The sequence below is a fragment of the Branchiostoma belcheri genome, unplaced genomic scaffold (assembly GCF_001625305.1).
Source record: "Branchiostoma belcheri isolate BF01 breed outbred unplaced genomic scaffold, Haploidv18h27 scaffold52, whole genome shotgun sequence".
NCBI classification, from domain to species: domain Eukaryota; kingdom Metazoa; phylum Chordata; class Leptocardii; order Amphioxiformes; family Branchiostomatidae; genus Branchiostoma; species Branchiostoma belcheri.
The window spans coordinates 1,375,295-1,392,626 of record NW_017804154.1 but is presented as its reverse complement, the minus strand read 5'-3'; the positions used below and the strand labels follow the sequence as shown (position 1 = coordinate 1,392,626).

General features: G+C 42.6%; 3 protein-coding genes across 3 annotated transcripts in view; 1 reads left to right on the top strand and 2 right to left on the bottom strand.

Annotated features, from left to right (window-relative positions):
* The window catches only part of LOC109480667 (spermatogenesis-associated protein 5-like protein 1), a 17,641-nt gene extending 12,743 nt beyond the window's left edge, over positions 1 to 4,898 (bottom strand). Inside the window, exons 1-10 of the mRNA XM_019782896.1 lie at positions 3,902 to 4,898; positions 3,573 to 3,702; positions 3,169 to 3,375; positions 2,832 to 2,978; positions 2,494 to 2,703; positions 1,962 to 2,183; positions 1,604 to 1,732; positions 1,182 to 1,307; positions 804 to 943; positions 358 to 377 (exon numbers count right to left, since the gene is read on the bottom strand). Coding sequence (XP_019638455.1) covers positions 358 to 377; positions 804 to 943; positions 1,182 to 1,307; positions 1,604 to 1,732; positions 1,962 to 2,183; positions 2,494 to 2,703; positions 2,832 to 2,978; positions 3,169 to 3,375; positions 3,573 to 3,702; positions 3,902 to 4,851 — 2,281 coding nt within the window. The 5' untranslated portion in view covers positions 4,852 to 4,898. The remainder of the gene's footprint in view (positions 1 to 357; positions 378 to 803; positions 944 to 1,181; positions 1,308 to 1,603; positions 1,733 to 1,961; positions 2,184 to 2,493; positions 2,704 to 2,831; positions 2,979 to 3,168; positions 3,376 to 3,572; positions 3,703 to 3,901) is intronic.
* A 467-nt stretch (positions 4,899 to 5,365) lies between these two features.
* On the top strand, positions 5,366 to 7,253 carry LOC109480773 (39S ribosomal protein L54, mitochondrial-like). The gene is made up of 3 exons (XM_019783072.1): positions 5,366 to 5,512; positions 6,449 to 6,561; positions 6,846 to 7,253. Exons 1-3 carry the CDS (start codon positions 5,407 to 5,409, stop codon positions 7,056 to 7,058), a joined length of 432 nt encoding a protein of 143 aa, XP_019638631.1. The 5' UTR covers positions 5,366 to 5,406; the 3' UTR covers positions 7,059 to 7,253.
* A 568-nt stretch (positions 7,254 to 7,821) lies between these two features.
* On the bottom strand, positions 7,822 to 15,166 carry LOC109480772 (la-related protein 6-like). The gene is made up of 3 exons (XM_019783071.1): positions 14,721 to 15,166; positions 11,459 to 12,687; positions 7,822 to 11,294 (listed from the first exon to the last, which is right to left on the bottom strand). Exons 1-3 carry the CDS (start codon positions 14,847 to 14,849, stop codon positions 11,042 to 11,044), a joined length of 1,611 nt encoding a protein of 536 aa, XP_019638630.1. The 5' UTR covers positions 14,850 to 15,166; the 3' UTR covers positions 7,822 to 11,041.
* Between the last annotated feature and the right edge of the window lie 2,166 nt (positions 15,167 to 17,332).

The window sequence follows — 17,332 nt, the reverse complement described above, 5'->3', positions numbered from 1 at the left end:
CGCCGCCTATGAAAGAGTGTGAGAACCGCAATGCGATAGCCAATGAATGCACTTTGCCCTTACTTTACCAATACTAGTATGAGACGTTACTTTTAGTATTACACGTATAGACCCCGAAAAGACCAAAAGGATTAAGTAAAACTTAAGTCAACATTTGGTGAATGAGGAAGAAAAAAAATTGTTTTGGTGTAACGTTATAAGCTGTTTGATCCTCTTGCATAGCCAAAGTCAGGGCAAAAAGAAAAATGATCTTTAAGTCTTGGAGAAATTACCAGAACCGGAGAATAAAGCCATTGATGGCTTGATAATACACTTGACTTTTTGTTTTAGAGATTAGACAATGTTATGATGGTTTACCACGGTGGAGGGTGCATATACTAATTTGTGAGTCAAGAAAAAATTTCAAATTCTTCCGTAATGGATAAAAGTGTCTTTCCTCTTAATGACTGGCCTATGTGGTATAAGATTGATATTATGAAAAACCTTAAAGTTAAGATAAAAGACACATGGAAGTTGAATTTTAACATTGATAATGTCTTGTTAAAAAAACTCTATCAAGTATAATATTTACATTTGTATGTAATCTGACACAATCACTTTTGTAAGAAAGCAATACAAGGTACAATGTTTTCTGAAATCATGTAAGTCTAAGTAAACATGACAAGTGTAAGTATTCCTTCAGTATTGCAATATTACAATCATCATCATTATCATCTATTATATTAAATAATTGACAAATTGATATTGACAAGATATCATGTCTTGAAACAGTGTTTGTGACCACATGTCAACAAATAAGACACTATTTGGAGAAGATAGCCTGATACTGCTGCAGTTCCTCTTCATGGAGAGAGGGGGCAGTGTCCTGCAGGGCTACCATGAAGTGGGCATGTCTCACCACCCCTGCATCCAAACCCTCCTGTTGTAGGGCCTGCATGGCAGCCTGAGCATTAACCAAAAAAAATCAAACAATTTTAAATCAGACAAATTTTATGAGAACTTCATTGTCTAATGCCATGTAAGCAATTTAAAAAAAAAGATTACTAGCCACAACAATGGCAAATGTGTTTCTTCTTGCTCTGTCTTCAAGATCATCTCTTGGTAGCATTACTGGTAACGGATACAAATGGGACATCTTGGGAAGGACAGAGTTATAGACTCCTCCCTGTGTGTGAGCTTACCTCCCTGCACAGGTTCTCCAGGTCTGCACCAGAGTACATGTTGGTCCTGTCTGCCAGCTCCTGTATGTCCACATCCTGTGCCAGCGGCATCTTCCTGCTGTGGACACGCAGGATCTCTGCTCTAGCCTGGAGGGCAGGGACAGGAATACAATGTGTTTTTGTCTAATCTAGTGCTACTCAAATATGTCATTCCAGATACTGGAAAAAGAAAAGTAATGGAGTAATACAGCGGTTAAAAAGCATTTCCACCTACTTTGCAATGCAATCTACAACAGTTGCTCAATAGGTAAAATTGCTTTCATACTCATTAAGAATATTAGTCTATGATTAATGGAAACACTTGTGCCAGATGTGATGAATTACTTGGAATCAAACTTTCAACCTTTCCTAAAACATCACGACTATTAAAGAGACAGACATACTGTAGAGTCAGGAGGTGGTACGTAGATGGTCCTGTCCACACGACCAGGACGCAGCAGGGCGGGGTCCAGCAGGTCAGGACGGTTGGTCGCTGCCACCACCAGGACGTTGTTGTTTGTTACTGGAACAGTCTGGCCAGGGGTCAAAAAGACTGTTAAAGGACTAACCTATACTACATTACCAGGCCTTAAACTACTGTGCAGCAACACATGCAATCATTATGTATTAAGGCCAAGTGGTAACAACCAGTTAACCCTAACCCTTATACATTTGTAGTTATACATGAATCATATGGAACTAGGCTATGGAAAGACCCTCAAGTAATTTTGTCCTGTGTACAACTCAAATATTCAGTCTTACCTTCTCCTCTAGCTGACCGTCACAACTTGACCCCTCTGCGACCTTTGCAGAGCCGCCTGACCTTGAAATCTCCACGCCCACCCCGTCCATCTCGTTCAGCAGCGTGGAGAGGACGCGCTCCTGTACCCCACTCTGGACGCCCTCTCCGCGCTTACCCACCAGCGAGTCTATCTCATCCAGGAAGATGATGGTAGGAGCCGCAGCCCGGGCACGCTGGAAGACCTGTTAGAAACAAAAAAAGAAAAAAAATTGGGTGCACTAAGGTCACATGCACTCAGTATTTCAAGCCCTGACATTGTACTCTGCTGTAACTATGACATAAATGTCACATGGATAGTCAAGGTGTCAACAGTGGCATTATCACAACATGGGGAAACACTTGCTCCTTTTAGTTCCCTGTACATTTCTTTCTTTTCCTAAGAATAGATTTCCCTGGTGTCCATTTTACTTTCCCTTCTTGTCTTCATCTAATTACAATATCAAGCCAACTTTACCCAAAACTCAGCTTTAAAGAAAGAACGAGATGTCCCACCTGACTTATCGTCTTCTCAGACTCCCCCAAAAATGGTGAATACACCTGGGCTCCGCTGACGGCGAGGAACGTGGCATGACAGGCGCCTGCCACTGCCCGTACCAGCGTCGTCTTACAGCAGCCTGGAGGGCCGTACAGTAGCACGCCTTTGGGACGAGGTAGTCCCAGTCTAGAGAAGGCTTCACTGTGTAGGAGAGGCCACACCACTGCCTGTAGAATACAGGAAGCCAGGGGTTCAGCTGATTTACACATGATTCTGACATACATGTAACCTCACATCTTTCCTTCTGCTGGGGGAAATTGTCAGGAGATACCAGCTTCTGTCTGAGTGACCTCACCTGCTGTAGTTTGACCTTCACCTCCTCCAGTCCACCAATGGCAGACCAGTCCACAGGGCTGACCTCTGTGGTCCCGTCAAAGCCTTTCAGGGCCGAGGGTCGGATCTCGGTCAGCGCTTTGCGAAGAGCCGCCATACTGATCTGTGTCTAAGGAAACATGGGGAATCCAACTGTTATACATTTGTACATGAACCACAAACTCAAAAGTCAGTAAAAGAATTTTAAGGCATCTAATTAAAAGTTTTTAACTTGATATGGCACAATGGTAAGGTACATGTAACTTGAGAAACTTTTGATATGTCTGCTACCAACACAGATGTGTTTTCATTCTAATTACCGGTATCTTATCCTGTGTCTGTGCATGGCTCCTGCTCAGTAAGCTGTAGGCTGCCAGGTGGCAGACAGCTGTCAGGTCAGCACCTGTATAGCCTGGAGTCATCTCTGCCAGCCTGCTGAGGTCAACGTCCTCTGCGAGGGACATGTCCCTGCTCACCACCTGGAGGATCTCTAGACGATCCTGCTGATTGGGGACACCTACGTGTACCTGGTGGTGGAAACATTCTCATTTACATTTCCCACTTTATGTGCACACTTTGGAAATCTCAAATGGTACTACAACTGTTTTCCTTGTTTGGAACACTGTAGAAAGTTTGATAAACTGACTGAAGCTTCCTAGTCACAGAAAAAATGAAAATCCAAACAAGCACCTTAATGACTGGACATTGATCCATGTCTGCTCACCTCTTTGTCAAACCTGCCAGGTCTCCTGAGGGCAGGGTCGATGGCGTTGGGCCGGTTGGTTGCCGCGATCACGACCAGCCTGCCCCGCCCGGCATAGCCGTCCATCAGAGTCAGCATCTGTGCAACCATTCTGGGAAACAAATCAAAGAAGACATCAATTTAACTTGGAAAAACAGAAAATCACTTTCATCATTTTTCTCAATGACAGTCACTTTCAAGTTTTACATTGCAGTCATAATGATGAAAGCATAACAGATTATTTCATCTGTTGGTACATCCAAGATTGCATGCAGAATTGAGTTAGAAATGAAAACAATAGACCCTCACACCTGTTCTCTTGATTTTTTCCTGAGCCGCCTCGTTTTGGACACAAGGCATCCAACTCATCTATGAACAAGACACAGGGCCCCTCTTCTGATATTGTGACAGCTTCTTGAAAAATCCTCCTCAGGTTCTCTTCACTTTCTCCCGGGTGTGGCCCAAAGACATCTGGTCCGTTTAATGCCACCAGGTGGGCGTGGCATTCTGCTACCACTGTCTTGACCAATGAGGTTTTGCCAACTCCAGGTGGGCCGAGCAGGAGGATTCCCATTGGTCGATTGATGCAGAGTTTGTTGAAAGTCTGTGGGTACATCAGAGGGAGGCTGATCGCTTCTTTTATCACCGAGGCCTGGCGATGGAGCGCACCGAGAGCGATGTCTGACGACTGCTGACGCTGGTTATATTGTTCTAACCTGATCACTTCTAGAACGTTAAATTCTGTTTTCTTTGTCACATAACCAGCATCCTGTTTGCAATCTGCACATTTGACATCCTTCACCAAGACATAGGCAATATTGTCCAAGAAAGACCTATTTGCATATGATACCGTGCAGTCTCTGAAAACAGCAACATTTAAAAGTTTTTGACCGATGTATAGACCAAGTAATGACTTGTCTTTAACTACGGCATTTTTCAAACCACCAGCTACAACAACTGCTACATCAGCCTGTATCAGTTTTCCAACTTCCACCTTTTCTACACAGGTTTCCTCAACAAACTTTTCTGCTACATTTCTTTTATCAACTTCTTTGTAGACGAAGCGATCTGCTTGGAGAATTCCCTCGGCCAGGTCCTGCCGAGGCCAGGCCTTACACAGCAGTTCTGCCTGTGCGAGGGACACCTTGACGTGATCGCCCATGTTGAGGCCGAGCTTCACCATGAGCTGTGGTCCGAGGCGACAGCGCTGAGATCCAGCGTCCCTCGGGTCAGACTTGACCACCATCAGCGTACTGGACATCTTTTATTGGTCAGGTCAGCCCATGCTGATCAATGGCATCATCCTTAAAAAAAAACAAATATTTACTGTTATTTTGGTTACAGCACATTAACAAAAAGGCAAGTCTACACAGACTGAACCTTGGAAAGTCTTGGATCCATGGAGAATCTAGCAAGACAACAAGCAATAGTCAGTCTACTTGACCATGTGTATCACGATACTAATGCAATGTAGTTTGTCAAGGAAATGACAATAAAAGTCTAATGAAATGTTCCTTAAACTAAAGTTACAGCTTGCTCACCAAACAAAACAACAGAACTCCAGAACCCACAGTCTGATTTGAAATGGCTGAACCAAGGCTTGCAATATAAGTAGTGCCTGATTAATAGTGGTAAAAAGAAATATATCTTATCAAAATCTGTAACGGTATTTGTTTAAATAAACGTTTCTGCCACGTCCGTATGTGTATATACCTTTATTTTATTCACAGCCCAATTTTTAGATATGATATTGTTGCTGAATAATTAAGGCACATAATCCTAGTGCTACAGACAGACCCAAAGACTGACATCCAAGATGGCAGCGCCCATGAGATTTTTGACTCGCCGAACTTGTCCACAGATTTGTCACAGAATTCTGGGGTGTGTTAACGTGCAAGTCGCCAACTACGCAAAAGCCAAAGGTAATATGTCTGATAGGTTAAGTTTTAGAGGAATAAATTGTGTATCATAGTTTGTTTAACGACTATAATACGCGACCAGAAGCAAAGGAGGGGAGGGGGGCAGAAATATTGTACATGGCAGATTTTTACGAATTCACCTGTTTTTATTTACTTTGACACTGTCCTGATGTGACAACCGTTGGACAGCATCATGTTAAAGATTTGGCGGACCAAAATGCGTACCCTTTACTAAGTAATGACTAGTATGCAGTGGTAAACATGCATTTTTTATGTAACATATGAACCTAGCCGTGGCGACTCTTGACTCGGGCTTACATTGCATTACCCTCAGCAAGAGTCGTGGAAAGATCCATTGGCAGAACTGCACATTTCCCGTTGGCTGCTCGATGCTCCGTTTTTGACCCGGTTTTTTGCTGTCCCGAGCTTCCCTACAATATAACTCCACAATTGGCCGGGTTGCCGATGTTCAGATCGGCCTAAATATTCCACAGCGCGACGGGAAAGTAGGCTTTCCGGTTATGATCGGAGAGTTTTCGGTCCCGCTTCGGTAATCGTGGCGCTACCGAGCGTTCCCGACGGCGGTAGCGGACATTCCCGACTATATCCAAGATGGCGGCGCGGATGTACCGACTAGCTATTTTAGTACTTTCCCGTCGCGCTGTGGAATATTTAGGCCGATCTGAACATCGGCAACCCGGCCAATTGTGGAGTTATATTGTAGGGAAGCTCGGGACAGCAAAAAACCGGGTCAAAAACGGAGCATCGAGCAGCCAACGGGAAATGTGCAGTTCTGCCAATGGATCTTTCCACGACTCTTGCTGAGGGTAATGCAATGTAAGCCCGAGTCAAGAGTCGCCACGGCTAATATGAACCCTGCAAGACATTGCATATATATAAACATGAAATATAATTCACCTTAGAATGTCTTGTTTCCAGTTCCGGCTTTTAAGGGGGCTAAAGACCTCACCAGTGAAAAGCCGAAGGGTCCGAGTATTGAGACCGACCCCGCTGTTCTCACTACACAATGCTGTGGAGCCAACATATACAAGGTAATCAGACTTTTGTGTAAGGTTTTGTTCCCATAATGTGTCCATCTGCGTGTTTGCTTGTGATTCTGCAGTTGATGAGGGGGGATGGTACATACTGTAGACCGGAGTGACTAGAGTTCAAAGGTGGTAGAATTTATGTACATGTAACTGGAGGTTGGAAAGACAGAATACTAGCTACTTCATGTTTTAATAAGATACGTGTAATGCTATAATTTTGTCAGAGTAATTAATTTTGACACACTGCACATTTAAATACATGAAAATTTTCCTTTCCTCCCCATCAGGATGGCAGTGATCCTCCCCTCAGACCAGATGAAGAGTACCCAGATTGGCTGTGGAAGTTGCATTTGGGGCCTGCAGCCACATTGGATGACCTTGAACCTGGCACGAAGAAATATTTCAAGAGACTCCGTAAGGAGAACATTTGGGCAGACAACGCGAGGCGGAAAGGGAAAAAGTTCTCAGTCCAAGCACCACCTGCCAGGAAATACGAGTAGTCCTTTTTAGTCAGTTGATCAACCTGCTTTTTGATACACAATGCAGCTTTATTTTGTATCTAATGTGCCCCTAAAACAAAAGACTAAACCTGTGTGCCTGCACCTAAGATTGGTAAGGTACACAGCTCTACTTGTACAGTATACAAGATGCATTTTTGTTTCATGACCAGTGTTTAGGGGAGCAGTGAGGAAAAGTTGTCTTTGTATCTGTAGAAGGTCATAAAATTTTCAACAAAGCAACTAGGGAAGTGAAAGGAGTTTGTTTAAGAGTCCAGTGGGATGTACCCATGGACTGTGACTCTAAATCCTACAATAGATACCATTTACTTGTGAAGGCAGTGAAGCAATGGCAAGAATTCTTTAGAAATTACTACATATTGAGAGAAATTTCTTTGCAAACCTTTGCCTCTCTAGGTTTGAAAAAAAACATCACCATGGACATCATGCTGTGTGGTTTTATTGAGTTCCTTGATGGAGTGATTATGGTACAATTCTGGTGGCAAAGTTCATGCCATAACTTTGCAACAATGCCATAAATTAGATAAAAAATTAAATCTGAAGAGATAAACTACTTGATATGACCTTGACTTTTGGCTAGAACATTCGCTGTCACAAGATATATATTTTTCATTTGTCTGCACAACTAAGCTTCTGGTAAAATGTCCTCATTTCTTGACACCACCTCAGGGTGCCTGTATAATTTCTTTGCAATGTAGCAAAGAAAAGTCTGTGGTACACATTAAAAGAGACCAAACACATATACAGTTGATCAGTAGTGTATTGATATATGAGTCAGAAAAGACAATTACCGGTATCTGTTACACCAGGCAGTGACATGACAGTTGGACAGGGTGTGAGCCAAGAACAAGCCACAGGATTACAGTTATCATATGATGTTCTTTGACCCATCAATAATTTTTTTTGGCAACACTGCTATTGCAGTGAACACGAAATATAAAGCATAACACTGGTAATGAAATAGAACATGTCTTATATCCTTTTCCTATCATCAAGTTACTGTGCTCCATCTGATGTGGACACTTGGAATCAGGAGGTAACAAACTTGGTGATATTGACCTGCTCCTTTGATATGCAGATTGTTTTCCTGACATTTCCGAGGGCAATGTGCTAAATAGTTCTGCACTCTGGAAATATCACATCTTTCTGTACATCAGTTTTTAAGTTAGTTTCTTAAACCATGGTTTAACCACATTGTCAATATTTTGAAGACAATATATTTGTCCATTTTGACTCCAGAAAATACAATAAGAGCACACATTTAATGGAGGAAATTCCTGTATTGTTTCATCACAAACTTACCAGTAATGGTTGGATCAGATTGCCTCGTTCCCTCTATTTGCTAGAACTATATTACCTCATAGATTCTAACATGGGAGATGGCTGGGTTTCTTCCATTATTCCTACACACACAAACTTGAGTCTCAAAGGTTTACACATTTCCCCATAAATAACCTGCCCAATTATAAGCGAGCTCAATATGTAAATGCCACATACATGTCCAGAGATGTTTTGTTTATGTCTCAGGGGCCTTAAACTCTGACAAATTATTATAAACAATATTATGTGCAGTTGGAACCATGAATCCACTTATTGTACAATTACAGTCATTGTTTTTGCAAAGCGATGTAGATTTGGAAAAATAGGCTACCTTTTCACACAAATTCCCCAAATAGCCAAGAGCTGCAAAACATTGCAGGTTGGTTGTCATCAAAGGCTTAAGCATGCTGCTACTTGGCTCCCGTATTAAATACTCATACATCCCTGAGTGCAATGTACAGAGTACTGTGCACTTCTTTCTACTTAGCTCAATGATCAGTTCCTCAGTCTCTCCTCAGTTCTTCATGAATTGCTCTGATGTTTTAAGTATGTTTCTTGTGTGTACTGCAGTCTGGGACAATTTACATGGGAGCGAGTGTTGGCAAAGACTGGCATGTATACATGTAGCATACTACTATGAGGCCAAAATGCTGAATGACAATTTCTTTCGGTGCTCTTTTTTGTACACCTCCCTGGTTTCACTAATTCAGATACATTTTTGTAGTTATAGTCTTTTCTAGCCTGTTACAATTACAAATATACTTCCACATTTCTCTACACGATGTTTATGCTTGACAAAATAGAGTTCCATACAAAGGACACCAGATACACATGCCACTGGTTGACATAAAACTACATTTTCGATGCTTTTTTTGCTACATTTTCTTATATGAATCTTTTACACATCAAAATATTGCATTCTTTTCAGTTACGACTATACAATGTGGACATTGAATATGTGATGTGTGAAAAAACTTTTGGACCTGTGGAATTTACATTGCGCTCTGAATCTGCCCCATATGAACAATATTTCTGTAGAACTGAAACAGTAATATTTTCACAGTAGTTGGTGATATAGATCTTATAGATTAAATGTACAAGCAAACACTATCACTGCTAACAAAGCAATTTTCTGTGATTCTTCATTACCCTTTCTTTCTTGCATGTTGTTTGTCCAGTTGCATGATATTATGTTTGCTTAGATGACTTATCCTACCTTCTCCCTGTAACCAGTACAAAGTTGGTGTTGAATGGCTACTTTGGCAGTGAGAGGGTTAAAATATAGCTGAAACTATCATCTCATACTGAAAGGCCAGCAATAACTTAGAAAGTGTTTCCAGGAGTATATTCTGAAAACTGACAAACTCTATGTTATATCATATGTATTGTAGAGATTTTGAATCAAATAAGGATTGGCTCTCTACCTCCCTCTGTACCACATCTTCTGCATAGCCCACTATCCACTTGGGATAAATATAACATGAATAATATGAATACAACATCTGTAGAGATTTTCAATTAAAACAAAGCCTTAAAAAATATCAGAAAGGCTTATATCAGATATTTTGGGGGTTAGCCTGTGCTAAGCCATCTCCCACTGTTTGGGGCTGATTGGCTGACCAGTAAAATTACTGCTAGAAGCATGGTGTATTCAGGCTATTTCGGGGGCAATCATGGGTTAAGTTTTCATTGTGTAATTAAACACTGGGAACAGAAATTGCCTGATCAATAATTTAGCCAGAAACCTTGTATTTTCACAAATAACCTTAATTGATTACAATCCATAATTCATAATTGCTCTTCATCACTTCATGCTCCAAAGCAACAGATTTTACAATCTTCTAAAATGAACAAAATATCATATCCCATGATCATTAAACGATCTCTTTGTAAGTTTCTTCCTCAGCCTGCCTTTCATTTCTGTTTTATCATTTTTTTTATAAGTGTAACATAATTGTATATCCAAAAAATACCGGAACGGTATCTTACCAGTTAGAAAGGAAATTAAATTGTTACATAAAACAAACAATTATTAATGCAGTCTAGTGATACTAAAATCTAACTTAAAGAAACTTATTGGCATACCAGATAACAAAACATAAAAATGTGAACCCAAAAATTAAATGTAAATAAGGGTACCTGATCATTACTGTTTAACATAAAATGAAAGGTTAAATTAAAAGGTTCTTAATGCTCTAAATTTGATTTCACAAATATTATTAAGAACTGAAGAGAAAACAAAAAAACTTAAAAGGATGATGGCCTTTTCAATATTACTTTCACAACTCTCAAAGTACTAGTAGATCATTAAGCAATGTGGCTCTGAAGAACACAAAATACATGTGCATGAAAATTGTAAGGCAATTTGGTGACAACATCATCATTTCTCTCTTTAGGTATCTGCAACAAACAGCAAAGTTACCATGAAACAATACAAATGAAACCTTTTTTTTATAAAATGATAATTTGTGTATAGAAATGTTCAATCCAAAATCTTGCCATGTAAATCAATGGGGGTTACTTAAGTGTACATGCAGAGCATGGGGAAATACACTGTGTAGCACAAACACCACAGACCTCATTCACACATCAAGTGCCTGTATGTTTCAATCCACTGTGGGAAGAAGATTGTTCCATTCTCTAGTCTAGGTGGTATTTTCCTGTAGTGGCTTGCGCCTCCCTACTCCGGGATGGAACCCTCCGGAGCCGTCCGGTGCTCGTGGTTGGCGAATCAGCACCATGTGCGGCCCTCCTCCTGCGCTGCCGGTGGAAGCGTTGCTGTCTGTCCGGGGCCGCAGTCCCAGGGACGTGTTGCTGTCCGTCCGCTTGCGTGGTAGCAGTGGGCTAGTGCCGGGGCTGTTGTCCGACATTCGCGCTGCCTCTTGAGCAGCAAGCAGTCTGAGAATTCAAGAAAAGTAATGTTAGTACTGCTTCTCCAAATATTTTTGTAATACTCAACTGTTTCCTGAGTTCAAAGAAAACCAGTCCTCTGTTAATAAATCACATATAAAAACATGCTTTTGATATGCACTAGTACATGATGAAGATATCTGCCTGCTCACCTTCGCTGCACCCAGGGACTGTGGGAGGCCCCGGGATCCCAGTCCCCGGCAGCCGCTGCGTCAACACGCTTACGTCGCATCTCGGGGCTCGTCATGGGACTGGGACGGGGGCTGTTCTTTGGAGAAGAGGCGAGAGGGGAGACTCCGCTGCCACGACCCTTCCGCTGCATCCGCGGGCTGTTTCTGGGGCTGTTGGCAGGGCTGCTTCTCGGGGAACTTCCCGGGCTGAGGCGATTGGGGTCCAAGGCATGGGCGTAGGAAGAAGGGCTCAGTTTGTGTTGGCTGCGTTGGGGTGGGGAGGGCGACACGCCGTCTACTTCTACATCAGACGACCCACTGCTGTACACTGCGGGCTCATCTCCATGGGCCAGCTCTTCTACCCGACTGCGGCGTTTCTTCTTCTTCTGTTTGTCCTTCTTGGCTTTGTCTCCTTCCCCCTCACTGTGGGTGTCTTCCTTCCCCCTCCGCTCTGCGTCTTGTCGTTCTTTCTTGTCCTTCTTCTTACCACAAGGTGCAAGAAGAGCGACGTGCATCCCCTTTCTCCAGTCGTTCTTTGCGCTCATCATGTCCACCGCCATCTGGGCACTCTCGTGTTTCTCGAACTCGACCACGGCACACACGTTGTTACCCAGCTCGGGATGGCGGGACATGTGCTTCCGCACGTCCTGTGGGATCACTCCTCCTGGCCGTATAATTCTGATCAAGGCGATTTCCCCGCAGTGTGAGAACATTGCACTGACTTTTTCTATGGTGGGGTTTTCAACACCAAGGTTCATTGCCACGATTGTTCTAGAGGGAGTAGTCTCGTCATAATCTGGTAGAGGCTCCTTACGACCCACCTTTGTCCCTTCTTCGTTTAGTCTAAGGCTTTCTGCTTGCTTGAGGCTGTAGGCTACGGCTCTCCAGTCCTTGGTTAACGACTTCACTTTGCGGAACGATGTGATGAGCTTGATGTTGACCAGTCCCTCCTTGTTCCGCCGCACGTGTTTCAAAAGGAAAGCATCCTTCAAGATGTTGGCATCGGAGAAATAGAACTCGACCTGCTTGATGATCTTGTCTTTGAGTTCGTCGTCTGGTGGGGTCCACTCGCCTCCCTCTGGGTGGGATTCGGGGCTGGGGTCCCGCGAGACCCTGGGACTGACAAAGGGACTCACATCCCGGGAATCTACACTTCCTGTGTCCGCTTCATTTCCATCGTACTCCTGCAGAATGTGTACAGCCAGCTGTGCCTGAAACACAGAAGGTAGTAACTCAATCTCAAGGACTACAAGTATGTTAAACATTAAGATATGGTAGAATTCCTGAGAGAAAAAAAGGACAGCCTATAGATATGTTTGAGGGCTCGAGAACACCAAAAATCATGTACCTCTGTCTAACCTTAAGACTTACAAGACTGGCAACATGTTAACTTTTTTCTACACATTAATATAGCGTGTACATATCATAACCAACAAGCAGGGAACCATAAAAATGAGACAGATTTGCACACCAATCACCAGCTCCAATCACTTTGAATTCAGTTCTTGGAAATTGCTTTCAAATTGAAAACATGACAATTAAATACTCACACATTCCATAATACTCACAGGTATGCTACACTTCTTTGAACACTCCATGAATACGTACGGACATATGGCTGAACATTTGGCATGTAACACAACCAGCCCTACATGCAGAACAGACTATCAGCTTCAGGGTTTACTGTTTGTCTACTTACCATATCACTGTTCAACCTAATTTGGTAACACTTCTAAGTGAAGTATGTGGGTTTTTCATCTTGCCTTTGTCAAAGGATTCTGTATAAAAATGGTACAAAAGCACCATCTAGTAGGAAAGTCAGAACCTGCAGGTCAAAGACTGGCTCACGTCTTTACCTAAGAGAGAGAGGTCAACCCCAAGATTAAACGTTACCTGTGAGTGTGAAAGTACAGTGTACATACTATAGACAGTTTCACCCTGAAGACCTGAAGATGTCACACATGTAGAAATAAGTAGAGTGCCAGGTGTGCCATATAAATGATGTTGCAATATCACACAGATATTGCCCTACCTGGTATCCCACACGTCACATGTTTAATTTGTCAGCAAAAGGAGTTTGCTGAGTGTAAACACCACTAACAGCTGGTGAGCAGTAACTGTACTCTCATGTTGAAACAAGGTGGAACTGACATCATATACACTATTCACTCAGCACACTAGTAGACTGGACCAAAATTACCATGACCAACATGTTTTTCCAGAATGGTTTAATCTCAGGAATATGACATTAAGTAAGGTTATGCCCTACGGACAGCCAAAACTTGCCATACCATGATACCATATGCCATTTGAGACTTGTAATAAGTTGTATCCAGTTCCTGTTCCACACAGCTTACAAAACAAGGATAGGACACCCATCAAAATATGGATAGTGGATAACAATGACTGAGTTACTCAAGTAAAACTTGTCACCAAAGTGTAATGTAGAATTTTGCCTAGGCCTGCACATGTGTAGAAAACTATTTTGAGCCCAGTGAGATACTTTCTGAACTGACAAGAATCTGAGTCAGAATATACACCTGTCCCGTACTGTAAATTCATTTATTTTCAGAGGGACTTAATGTTGGGGTAGGACAGGAAAGGTGGTTTTAATGATGTTTGATCAAATTGATGCTCTATATAGCCAGGCCAAAACAATTCTGTAGAGCAAATAGTCTGTAACGTTACGCAACTTCCTGGTATTAATAAAGACATGAGATCACCATGAAAACCATAAAATTAAAACCACTGTGAACATGTCAACATTTACACGTAACATATGATGAACGTACATTGTACAGTTTTCTAAACATAAAATATGTTTGCACTTAAAATCAAGGAGCTTCTACTGAAGCTCCTTGTTAAAATGTAACATCACTACAAAGCTGCAATATCATGTAGTCAGTGGTTCAATGCATTTTACATATTCCATCCTTGCTTTTTGATTCACTGGTCTGGGAGCTTCTTACTAATTTCATTTGAACAATTTGAACCAATTTCCCACTGTTGTACAACAGGTTTTAATCATAGTTATTCATGCCCCCCCCCCCACCACCACAGTGATGACGTCCATACAAGATGAAGGACGTCCTACTGTCGTTAGTGTTTGCGTCAGTCTGTGACGACAGGCGACTTAAAGCCTGCACTACAAAGAAACCTTCCACTCATTGGTGAATTGTGCAGGGAAGGTATGCAATCATTTTGTGACGACGCCCGAGTGAGAAGCATAACAAAATGTGCATACCTTGTCAGGTACGATGAGCACTTCTGCGTTGTGCCCCTCCTCCTGTGCTGCCGATGCCGTTCCAGATGGAACCCCTTCCCAGGCCTGGCCTCCCTCCGCCGCGCCAACTGCCGCCCCTGCCTCGCTCATTTCGCCTCGAAGAAGCTTCCGCGCGACTGAGAAGACAACAGGGAACGAACTAGGCGGGTAAAAGCGAGGGGAAGCGATCCCCGCACCAGGCAACCACTGTGCACTGCCTAGCGTCACTCACGTAAAACCAAAGGCAGGAGACAGAAGTTAAGACGTCATTCAACGCTGCACGATTCGCCGTGATGATGACGCAGCGCTCCGTGGGACTAGCAGTTACGCTTTGAAAAGTCTTGTAACCGGATAGCGTTTAACACGAAATCCCCAGTCTGATTACTATATGTCACGTATATTGACTGTAGATACAACGATTTACCACTTAATTACTGCGTGCGTTGCCATGGTAACGAACTACCCACCCATGCACACAATGTAATGACGCAATATGACTTGTTTCCGCCCACTTCCTTGATAATGTTGATAACGAAAAACGTCCTTGTGATAACCAAAGACACAATCGTGAGGTTTCAACAAGTCCAAGTTTTCGTCGACCGAGGCTTTTGATATTTTATGTTTCCGTGGCAGCACAATCATGTAGCCCGGACGCTTGCACTTTGAAGTGGGAAGGAAATAACAACTTGAAGGTTTTCAACCTGCATGTATGTGCCTCTGTTACAATTTGGAAGAATCACATCAGTTTGTGATACGGAAATTATCACCTTGTCCTCACAGTGACCGAAAACCAGTGCCAACCACAAAAGTGTGAGACATCGTGAACTGGCTCCAATTTGCAGAATCGTCTGATGTTAAAACTAACCGCTATGTTTCGTCTATTGGCAAGGACTTTCTCCAACCGGAAGTGGGCACTTTTCACCACAGTGCTCCCCATTGGTGGAAATATTTGGCAAGTGTAAAGTGGCACGCGTGAAGGGTAGTCAGCACCACAGATTGCTACATGTATTGGAAATCTTAGGATGATTTTCGCGATGGAAGTCAAGCCAACTCAATATCTTCCTGATATCACGTGTGATTTTTTTCCATCACCAGAAAACGGTCTGGTAGAGATTTTATTTTAGTCTAGGGGTTCTGAGAAAGGAACCGGGAACTTCACGAGAGGAACTGACAAATCCCTTCCGTACGTTACTACCAATTATAAATGTTATTGACAATGTATAAATGTTTTCTCAACGTTGATCTATAGTTGTCCTCTCTGCAATATGGATCGACCCGTCATGGACATATGGACATGGCCATGGACAAGCGGACCGTTATAATGAAACTGGCATTCCCCCCCCATCACCACAACGACATCACTCAGATGTGACATAACAGCCTGATACTTACAGACGAAAGACATTCTGATCTTTTTTGAAAACTGAAGGTTTATCAAGTTTCTTTTGTTTCACTAGTAAACGACGTCATATAATGCACTTGTTTCAAGACATTTTCACATTACACGCTAATCAAGGCTAAAGTTCAGTTCATCTTCAAAGTCTAAGTTTCTTTTTAATTTCAATTTTAAGTTCAAACGTATCTTTTTGACACGTCTCATGGTCTTTGCCAGATGTATGCACGGTTGCCAAGATATACCTACTAGCACTTTCCGAGTCCACATATCCATCCGGGTCCCTCACGTCTTCCAGATCGGGGGGAGACGCACTCTGCCGTCCAGTCTCTCTCACTAGGCCATAGGACGCTTTCCATCGATAGACCGGTGGCTGTTGAGCCTTTTTGATGTCGCCAAACCTCCCCGTTGCGATGGTCTTTATCAGGAAATGCCCAAAGAATCCGCATTCGAACACCACACGGTCTCTCAAATACTCTGCGGAAACCTCTTGAGTTTCCTGAGTTTCCATGCTTTGTTCGTCCCTGTTGCTAAGAGGACTGAGAGTAACTTGTTACCGATTTCATCACTTGTTTGTGTCGGCTCCAAAAATTGGGCAAAGTAGATATTCTACAGTGCTGATAGATAAATGTGATACTCATAAAAGTTAGTAATACCCTAAGAACTTGAATTCTTTTAACCCCGCAAGGCTTTTTTCTTTTCATGCTACTTACGGCAAAGGTCCTAAACTAGTATCGTTTTCCTCGCAATGAAACTATAGCTAACTTACCTACTACTGAGCACGGAAGAAATCCCAACTTCTCTGTTAAAGCTGAAAGGTAAACTGGTCTATTCTACTGTATCGTGAGCGCCACCATGCGGCAAGCACAGGTAGTGGAAGATCACGCCTTATGTGGACGATTTTCAAACCAAACGAAAGGTATTTTCATTTGTGTTCTACATCGGTGTGGTTTTATAGCAGTTCTGTTTGCCGTGTTGAGCACCAAACACAGGACTGTTGGCCAGTGTGTTAAGGACAGGTGTGAATGGGTCTTAGCACAAAGCAAGGGACAAGTAAGACTGTGTAGGTTGTGTTTACTACTAAAGACAGGTGTGTTAGACAAGTGTGTTGATTGTAGTCAGTACCAAGTACATGTGTTAGCCAGTGTGCGGATGGTGTTCAGTACCAAGGACAAGTGTTAGTCAGTGTGTGTGTGGTGTT

Bases quoted from the DNA above. Each gene is read 5' to 3' on its own strand.
- LOC109480773 (XM_019783072.1), top strand. From the start codon at position 5,407: ATGGCAGCGCCCATGAGATTTTTGACTCGCCGAACTTGTCCACAGATT. The intron at 5,513-6,448 runs GTAATATGTCTG...TCTTGTTTCCAG, and splicing joins CAACTACGCAAAAGCCAAAG to TTCCGGCTTTTAAGGGGGCT. The intron at 6,562-6,845 runs GTAATCAGACTT...CCTCCCCATCAG, and splicing joins GTGGAGCCAACATATACAAG to GATGGCAGTGATCCTCCCCT.
- LOC109480772 (XM_019783071.1), bottom strand. From the start codon at position 14,849: ATGAGCGAGGCAGGGGCGGCAGTTGGCGCGGCGGAGGGAGGCCAGGCC. The intron at 12,688-14,720 runs GTATGCACATTT...TCTGTGTTTCAG, and splicing joins TGCTCATCGTACCTGACAAG to GCACAGCTGGCTGTACACAT. The intron at 11,295-11,458 runs GTGAGCAGGCAG...TTGAATTCTCAG, and splicing joins AGTCCCTGGGTGCAGCGAAG to ACTGCTTGCTGCTCAAGAGG.